This window comes from Helianthus annuus, chromosome 1, assembly GCF_002127325.2.
Source record: "Helianthus annuus cultivar XRQ/B chromosome 1, HanXRQr2.0-SUNRISE, whole genome shotgun sequence".
Taxonomy (NCBI): domain Eukaryota; kingdom Viridiplantae; phylum Streptophyta; class Magnoliopsida; order Asterales; family Asteraceae; genus Helianthus; species Helianthus annuus.
The window spans coordinates 149,168,530-149,179,065 of NC_035433.2; the positions used below are offsets into that span (position 1 = coordinate 149,168,530).

The 10,536-nt window shown below is 38.6% G+C and overlaps 1 protein-coding gene across 1 annotated transcript; it reads left to right on the forward strand.

Moving 5' to 3' along the window:
- Positions 1-429: 429 nt before the first annotated feature.
- LOC110913093 (tyrosine decarboxylase 1) lies at positions 430-2,062 on the forward strand. Its single transcript, XM_022157964.2, has one exon. It carries the CDS (start codon positions 466-468, stop codon positions 1,942-1,944), a length of 1,479 nt encoding a protein of 492 aa, XP_022013656.1. The 5' UTR covers positions 430-465; the 3' UTR covers positions 1,945-2,062.
- The last annotated feature ends 8,474 nt before the right edge of the window (positions 2,063-10,536 follow it).

Genomic DNA, 10,536 nt, shown 5'->3' on the forward strand with positions numbered 1-10,536 from the left:
TCAGTGCACAAACGCTTGCGACGGGCCATCATTCTCTCTCTCTTTCATCTTTCTCTCTCTAAAATCAAATCAATTATATTTTTTAATTATTTTTTATAAATAGTGTGGGCCCCATCCTCCACCCTTTTGGTTCATCCCTTTTAGGCCCATCCTCACTCCCGGTGACGTGGCGGCCCATCCCTTAATAAAAAGCCCAAACTAAAATGATTGGGAGTTTTGTCATTTTCTCACGATAGCAAGATTCTTTTGCCAAGGTGATGAAAAATAGAATTCACGTGAATTAGGTTGTAAATTAAATATGATAAGAGTTGCAAAATGCAAAACGTGTTTCAGCACGGAGTCAATGTGTCAGGTTTTAGAATTAAAATACGTCCGGCCCTCTATAAATAAATATGCCTAGCTTGTAACCGTAAGTTGAAATAGAACATAATCAAGCTCAAAATTTATAGAAAATACAACAGCAAAATGGGCAGCCAAGCAATGCTGAACCCTCTAGACCCTGAGGAGTTCAGGAGACAAGCCCACATAGTGGTTGATTTCCTAGCCGATTACTATTTAAATATCGAAAACTATCCTGTTTGTAGCCAAGTTGAACCTGGTTTTCTCACAAAAACCATGCCCCTATCAGCACCACTGCAACCCCAACCCATCGAAACCATACTGCAAGACGTTCAGAAACATATCATTCCTGGCCTAACCCATTGGCAAAGTCCTGGTTTTTTCGCTTATTTCCAATCCAATGCAAGTACCGGAAACTTTCTAGGCGAAATGCTTCTTACCGGGTTTAATTCTGTAGGCTTTAACTGGTTGGCTTCTCCTGCTGCCACCGAGCTCGAGATGGTTGTCATGGAGTGGCTTTTGAAGCTTCTTCAACTTCCAAAATCATTCTCATTTTCTAGTAATGGAGGGGGTGTCATTCATGGGAGTACATGTGAGAGCTTTGTATGCACATTGATTGCTGCTAGAGAGAAGAAGTTGAGCCAAAGAAAGGCCGATCTAGGTAAGCTTGTTGTTTACTGCTCCGATCAGACGCATTTTTCTCTCCAAAAAGCTTGTCGAGTTGTTGGCATAAGTCATAACAATGTTCGATCCATCCAGACGAAAAAGTCCATGAATTTTCAGTTATCCTCGGATGCATTATTAACGGCTATTGAATCGGATGTTAGAGCCGGTTTGATCCCATTATACGTGTGCCTCACCTTAGGAACAACATCAACGACAGCGGTGGACCCGTTGCTCGCACTGAGTGAGATTGCAAAACGATTCCTTATGTGGGTTCATGTGGATGCTGCTTATGCTGGAAGTGCATGCATATGCCCAGAGTTTCGTCACTTTCTGGATGGTGTAGAAGGTGCAAACTCCTTCAGTTTTAACCCACACAAATGGTTCTTGACCACTTTAGATTGTTGTTGTCTCTGGGTTAAGGATCAAAGCGATCTTACAAAAGCTCTTTCTAATGATCCCGAACTGTTGAAGAACAAAGCGAGTGACACTAAAAATGTGGTAGACTACAAAGACTGGCAGATTGCTCTTAGCCGTCGTTTTAGAGCAATGAAATTATGGATGGTGATAAGAAGCTATGGAGTAACCGGGCTACAAGAGGTTATAAGAAAACATGTGAAATTGGCCAAGCATTTTGAAGCACTTTTGATTGCTGACAAGAGATTTGAAGTTGTAGTTCCTAGGAACTTTGCTACCGTGTGTTTTAAGTTATTGGCCCCTAATGCTAGCAATGAAGACTCTAAACGTCTGACCCAGACTCTCTTGGATTCACTGAATGCGTCGGGTCTAGTTTACATGACACATGCGGTGATAGAAGGGGTCTACGTGATTCGGGTTGCCATCGGTGCAACCCTTACCGAGGAGAAGCATGTTCATATGCTATGGGATATGGTGCAAGAGCATGCAACTCATTTGCTAGCTTCGTGTGCCGATATTGAATAACTTACACCACACTTAAATGCCTAAATATACTTAAATAATTAAGCTTGCTTTTGGTGTAATATCTCTCAAAGATATCATCAATATATAAGATAATGCTATAAGTTATAACGTCCTATAAGTTATATGTAATGTTACATTATTTGAGTTGTGATTTCCAGTTTTAAACTCTAATTTGTCTTTCGATTAGGATACTAGAAGTTAGAGATGTCATTATGTCAATGTGGTTGAGTAAGACGAGTAATTTGACGAAAATAAGTTGGGTTAGTTAATAGTACATATAGCATAACAAATTGCCACAAAGCCAAAGATCTTGAGTTGTGACTTACAAGAGTGACAACTTGAGAGTGGGAGGATTGGAGCGACAAGTTGAGAGATTTGAGGTCCATGTGTTTCTTGGGTTGGGTTTTTTTATTGAATTTTTATTCCTAAATTAAGATGGTATAAAACGTAAATTATGATACATTAATAATGCTTTAAGGATGATACTTGTATAATTGTTAAAAATTATAATAAAGCTATAAACCTTAGCTTGATCAATACAATATTATTCTTTATAACTCTAGTTCTGCTAATTGAAATTGTTTAAGTCTTATTTTGTCAATTGTAAATACATACGATTTTAAACTTTTAACTTTATCGGTTTCACTAACAAGAAACCCCCCCACCCCCCCTCCAAAAGTCCTATGAATTGACGAGTGCCCTTTTTAGTAATATTGTCCATGACATTGAAATACAGTTTGACTTAACCTTTAGATAAAAATGCATTTTTGAGTGCTCGCAGACGGGGTACAGGAACGGGTACGGGAAATGGCAAAACTAAAAAATTCAAGAAGCGGGGACGGGACGGGTACGGGAATAAAAACATATAAAAAAATAAATATATATTAAAGATAATGTAACACAAAACTCCAAAATAGTTATATATTGATGTAAAGTTCAAAAATTTCATATCTTTCTAATCTAATCAAACGTTAACAAGCAAATGCATAGGTGCTCCAGTTTCGCTCAGCGCATGAAGACGAACTAGGTTGTCCAAGTAATTTAAAAGCTAAAGTTTGGAGAAGAGGGGTTTGAGCACCAAAGAAGCCCACAATGACTTGGGTTCCATCATAGTAATCAAAGACGTTAGGCGCACTCAAGGCGCATAGGCCTCGCAAAAGACCTTTATATACTATAACCAAAGAATAGTGCACAAACAACTAAACATAACATTTAAAAAACGAAAATAAAAAGAATAAAACCAAACTAGACAAAAAAAAAAGCATAAATCAGAAAAAAGGATCAGACTAAAAAAAAGAGGAAAAGTCATAGAAAAAAAAAGTCTTTTACTAGCTACTCTACTCACTTCACTAGTTCTGTCTTTACCAGTACAACACTCATCTTTCTATTCATCTTCTTTCACTACTACTGTCTTTTTTCTCTTTTCCTCCTCTTTTCCCACTGCAACTCAAAAAAACTCCGAAGAAAAGATCAACCATGTTCATGGTTTAAAGAAGCAAAGGCCTTATCTCTGTGAATCCAACTTGTTCAAACCAAAATGTGACCGGAATTTGCATAAGCTTGTTGAAACTGTCTGGAAAGTGACCGGAGCGTGCCTTTGACTGCTCGAGGCGTTCTTGGTGCGCCTCGCCTGAAAAAAAAACAAAAAAATAAATGGAAACTCGACGGAAACGTTTCCTGCACGTCCCCAAACCCTGTCCCCTTCTGCAGCACGTTTCCAGGCCGTACCCAACATGCCAGGGACGTTTCCCGGCCGTCCCGTGTCGTTTCCGTCCCCTAGCAGTCACCGGGACGGGAGACGGCACCTCAATGGCGTTTCCGTGCTTTCGAGTCTGCGAGCACCACATGCCCAAAATTTTCTTCTCGTTATTTGAAACGCCCATTTATACACAAGTCAAAACGATTAATGTGGACGTACAAATCTTTAAAACTTACATACCATGATCATAACCATTTACTAATAGAAACATTTAGCCGAAATTTACAAAAAAAAAAAAAAAAAAAAAATCCAAAGGTAGTTATGAGAGTCTGCTAGCCATCAAAACACCAACACGATAAGTCTAGGATTAGATTTACATTATATGACGAAACTGAAAATACGACCACAAAATGTTTTAACCTTTTTTTTAATATTTGAATATATTAATTTGATTAATTTAATGATTTAAATTAGTTTGATGGATTGAAGATCCTACGGCTAAGAATATCGCATACGTAATGTAGGATAAGTGGTATTGTACGTTGACCAGCCTCTATAAATATATACCTTGAAAATTATATACATGTTAAAAAATGAGGGGGGCTAATATATCTTCAAACATAAGGTTGAGTGTACAAGTTTATAACTTAAAAGTTTTGAATAAATTGTGAAATTATTACCAGTTCGTAGGGTTGTAAACAAACCAAACGAACACGAACAAGGTGTTGTTCGTGTTCCTTCGTTAAGGAAATAAATGTGTTCACGAAGGGTTCATGAACACTTACCGAACAAGATTTTATGTTCATGTTCGATCATTAAGAAAATGAGCGTGTTCGCGAATGGTTCACGAACACAAACAAACACAAATAAATTTGGCGAACGCGACGAAGGATAAAGATAGATGGCCCAAAGAGTAGCACTCGAACTTGAATCCTTTATTGTGGAACAGAGGTCGATCGTATTCGCTGATGTAAGTAATGAGAAATGAAAGGGAAATGATGCATAAACAAGATGAAAGTGGGTTTCCTAGTTTAATTGTTAGGGTAATAAAATAAATAAAAGATTAATAATATAAAACGTACAAATAAAATATAAAAAAGTACAAAGATCTTCAATTAAAACACAAACATACGAACATAAACGAACGCAAATCAACAAATGTTCATGAGCATGTTCACGAACACGTTCACGAACACCTTACCGAACGTTCACGAACACAATCGAATGAACTAGACCTCTGTTCATGTTCGTTCATTTAACTAATCAAATGAAATTTCTTGTCCATGTCCGTTCGTTTATTAAACGAACGAACATAAACGAACTTCCCGCCGAACGGTTCACGAACTGTTCGCTGAACGTTCGGTTCGTTTACAGCCCTACCAGTTCGTGTTAAACGTTGGAGAAGGCGAAACTTGCTATATGGACATGATAGCAGTGGCGGACTCACCTTATGGGGTGGGTGGGCGGCCGCACCCCTTGAAAAAAAAATTTAGTGGTATTTTTCGCGAAAAATCCCGACCGCACCCCTTGGAAATTTTCGTCCGCACCCCTTGGATATTTTCGTCCGCACCCCTTAGAAAAAAATGTTAGGAATTTATATACAAAAAATTATGAACACGGATTGTAACCCAATCAAATTATGTAAGCAAGTTAGCCCACTAACCTCTTTAATAAAACTTAAATTCAATCCATCAACCCCAATAACTTTGTAACACCTCGAAAATTCACGTCCTATAATGTATTGACACGTGTCATAAGCTTGAACGTGCGAAAGAATACTCTAGAGGAACTAAAGTTGACAAACATGGAAAGTATGTGAATTCTGTAACATTTGTGCTTGTAATCGTTGTGAATAGTTCAGTTATCAATAAAACAATGTTATTTTGTCCCAATGTTTGTTTGGTTGTGTTTTACATTTTTCATGATTTGACTTTTGTTCAATTTCAAACTCTACATCGCTTTCTGGAGAGTTATACGCAAACTGGTGCGTAAACGTATTCAGTTTAATGCGACAAATACTCCGGAACATCAACATATACCCAACATACCTTAAATAACCTTTACATAACTTAGAAATAAGTTTTGAAGGCTTTGGTATGGCAAAAACAAGTTAATTCGCTTACAGGGACTAAACTTGACAAACTGCAAAAGTATGCCAATTTGAACTGTAACAAACATTCCGGAACATGTCCATAAGTTAAACATACCATAAATATCCTTTACATAGCTTAGAAATAGGCTTTGAGGGGTTTGGTATGCTAAAACAAACTTTTGGGTCATTCAGGGGCTAAAAGTGTCAAAAAGTGCACAAGTTTGCACTTTTGCGCATAACTTACGTTCTGAATACATCCGGACATCCAAAAATTTATGTAAGCATCCTTATATTATGCCTTAGTGTATGGCATGAAAAAAATCCATTCGTCGCGCAATTTGGATCGTCTTTCGCGCTTATGCGCATTCCGTCGTAATTAACCGAACATCGCGATCGTACGGCCAAACGAACCGACATCCGGGATATTTTTGAGCACATTTTAAGTTCCCTATACTTTAACATCATTTTAGAGCTTTGAAATGGGGTTAACGGGGCTTAAACGTGTCAAAAATGCATCAAATACCAAGTTTTGGAGCTGCAGGGACCAAAACTGTAAATCTGCCAAACTAAGGGCTTACGGACCGTAAGCCAAAACCCATACGGTCCGTAAGGGGTCCCCAGTACAGCAGATTCATTGAACCCACTTGCAGTTGGCCTTTCGTTCATTCAAGGGGCAATGCCCTTTCACCCAATCAAGAGCCAAGGGCCATTATTCAGTAACCACAATAATTCGACAAGTGTACGGGCGAGATCGTGGCACGGTATTCGATAAACGATCCTAACGGTTATGCTTTTCCTATAAATACCCCCCCCATTCTTGCAAAAACCCACAAGAATCTGATCTAAAAAGCTCTAAGTTGAAGTATTACTTCATACCTGAGTTTCTTTGATCAAGATTAGCTTTCGGGAATCCTTTGTAAGTGTTCCTTCGTTGTTTTATCGCTTTTCGAGTCCGAAAGTCGAACTATGTTTGACTTTCTGCATTGACCAGTTTATGGTCGATGCGAAGTTCGTTGGAACTTCATAACGTGAGTGTGATCACGATGGTTATAGCCCGTAGTGACTTTACCTACTGATTACCACGTTATCTAGGCTCAATGACGAGTCGTAGTTTCGGCCAAAATGTGCATTCTTGCATATTTTGTAACCAAACTACTCGTGAGCATCAAAGCCGTTTGTTTTGATGTCAAACCTGTTTTCTAAACTTAGTTAAGCATGTTCTAACATGCTTAGCTCGTCACTTTTAGTATAGTGCTTATATAGGGTCGTAAGGTAAGCGATCTAAACAATCGCTTATATTTTCGAACCCGACCCATTTGGTCGATCATTAGGATCCGACCAAACACATTAGGTGACCATAGCTATAACCTTCCGAGGTTATGCCTTGTGGTCATGATGTTAGGCGTTCCAAACGCGTTCTACGCGAACGACGCGTTAAGGTAGCATAAGCTACCTAAACGGGTCGTGATGGGTCGTAAGCACTTAGGTTAGGTTTCATTTTAGTATGTAGGCTTTGTTAAACCATATTACACGAGTCTCCATACTCGTTTGGTTTACGAACCCGCATACTATCCGATCCTTCCGATTTTGGTCCGGTATATTAATATAGCTACCTATTAGGTGCCGTTTGATATTCCGTGATCTCTAGCATTATCTGGTTATTATACAAGGAATTCAAAGCAATCTCAGGTGAGTACATAGAACCCCATTTTCTACTGTTTTACAAACTGTTTTGGGGTGAAACACATGTGCCTATCTGTTACTTTCATGCTTTCCATGTTTTCACATCATATGCCTGCTATGTTGTTAGTACATTATAGTACACGATTTCATTACATTTCATGCTATGTATGCCCATTGTGTGCGTACTTAGTACATTGATTTACATTACATTTCTGTTGCATATGTTTACTCAGCATATGGACACATTGATTTACATGAACATTTCTGTTGCATATGTTTACTCAGCATATGGGCACATTGATTTACATGAACATTTCTGCTGCATATGTTTACTCAGCATATGGGCACATTGATTTACATGAACATTTCTGCTGCATATGTTTACTCAGCATATGGGCACATTGATTTACATGAACATTTCTGCTTCGTATGTTTACTTAGCATACTTAGTACAATTGTTTACATCACATGCCTTCATTTTGTTATGACATTTGGTTTGTTTAACATGGGACAATACATTCATTAACATTAGCTACGCCGTTCGTTAGTAGGTAGTGGTACCATAGGAATTGACAACTCCCGTTCCTGAAATCCTGGGTTTGATAGGATTGTAAGGAATGACCGAATTCGATATACATAACTTAGATAAACCTTTAATTTGTTTAAGGGTTTATCGCCACAGTCTCAAGGCTTGGATGTATGCATATTTCACAATACCGCATAAATGTTAATATCAATAGAGCATGCATTTTTCCACAGAACATAACGTTGATTTAAACCACGTTTTACTTCAACGACTTGTTTTGTGCATTTTACATATGGTTTAAGTTGATACATTTCGCTTACCGTACATGATACATTTTGGGATACACATTACATGATTTACATTGAACATAAACACGTTGACATTGACATACACATTTGGTGGTTTACATTGAACTTAGACATTTGACATGGTTTACACAATAACACTTGACAATTGAGTTATACAAGAACAATCTTACATGGTGGATGGTTTGGGTAAATGGTTTGAGTAACGTGGAGTATGTAATATGATGCAAACATGGTGGATACGCCGCTGGTACTTCCTATCTATAAATGTTTGCATAATATTACATATCTTGGCGTTATCTAAATCATTTCAGTTTGGACATATATCATTTTATACAAATAACATGCTTTTCATAAAACATTGTCTTACAAAACAACTTATCTTATTCAACTCATTTTACTAGGTTATTCATTTAACCTTACGTTCATCTATACATATCATCTGATATTATCGTTTTTCAAATGGTTTACAAAGCGAGACAAATTACAAGGTTCATGACTGACTGTTATTAAACATCTCTTTAAACTCAAGTCATGAATCCCATTTTCACAAAACTTATGTATCTCACAGGCATTTTTATGCTGACGTACCTACTTTCACATGTGTTTTCAGGAGCTATTCCATAGGACGATGATCATGATTCGAGGGCGGACCTGTGCCTTAGAGCCTAAAAATGAAGATAGAACTAGTATAACTATGTTTTGAATTCCGTACTTCCTTTTAAGACAATGTAACACCCATGTTTGATAAATAAAATGTGACTTTAATTTCCATGGTTGTATAACAATTAATTCTGTCTACAACATTCCCCAACGTTTTCCGTCGCGGTTGCATGTTATACGCGGTCGGGGTGTGACAAAAGAGTTGGTATCAGAGCCAATGGTTATAGGGAATTAGGTTATTAGTAATGCTTTGACCTAGACTATAACTTTCTAGGACCCTAACACAAGTTATCTTGTGTTTAGAGTTTAAAACATGCACTTCACCTATCCTTAGGTGATAACCACAACGGGAACTTCGGTTCCGAATCCGCTTTGAAAATTATTCATCTGTTCTAGGATGATTGATTACTAGGTTTTGAACCCTCTGTTATAAGGTTTTGAACCCCTTTGGATTCTCAAAAATCTCGTCAAGGTTTTGGGGCTTTAATAGTGTGAACACGTGCAAACTGGAAGAGTGAATGCCTGTACCCTGAGTTTTCTGTCTAAGGCTAGAGTGTTCGTACAAATCCACATAATCGGACCAGTCACTCTTACCTGGGAACTCTTGGGGTGAGTGTTCACTTATAGGCGAGCATGTCTTCGCGATACACTAATTCTGACCCATTTACTTTGACTAGACATTTCATGTCGCTTGTTTGCTTTGCGATGCATAACCGCCATCTTTGCTTTTGTTGATTTTGCTTCATCTCATTCTCTTCATCCAATTATCTCACTCGTTTCATTTCATGTTTTTCTCTTCTAGAATGCCTCCTCGATGCGACAACCAGATAGCTACTGCCGAGCTGGCAGAAATTATTGCGCAGCAGATGGCTGCTCAATTCCCAAATCTCTTTGCTCAATGGAACCAGGCCAACAATAACAACAATGGTACATGCAAATACAAGGATTTTAACTCGGCTAAGCCACTCAAGTTTAGTGGTTCTGAGGGAGCAACTGGGCTTCTTCAGTGGTTCGAGAGCATCGAGAACACTTTCCGTCATGTGCAGTGTCCTGATAATCGCAAGGTCGAGTTTTCTTCGAGTGTGTTTCAGAAGAGGGCTCTTACGTGGTGGAACGGGGTTATGAGAGATCAAGGTGCAGAAGTTGCTCTAGCTCAGACATGGGCTGAACTGAGAGCTCTTATGATGAGGGAGTTTTGTCCTCGTCATGAACAACGAGCGTTGGAGAAAGAATTTGATGTTTTGAAGCAAGATAGTGGCGAACACAGGGCTTATACTGATAAGTTTGAGGATTTGAGTCTACTTTGCCCGACTATGGTTACCCCACTCGATAAGGCTATCGAAAGGTACATCGACGGCCTGCCTGACTCGGTACAAGACATCCTTACTGGTAGCAACCCTACCACACTCCGTCAGGCGATCGAGTTATCAGCGACGTTGACTGAGTCGCAGATTCGAAAGAATAAATTACACAGGAAGGGTGACAAGGGCAAGAAGCAGTCGGCTGACAAGGAAGATAGCAAGAAAGGTCAAAACAAGAATGGAAAGGAGTCTGGTTCATCAAAACAAACCTTTGTTCATTAACAAAGAAATATTAGATTACATAGAGTTGACGAATGAGATGG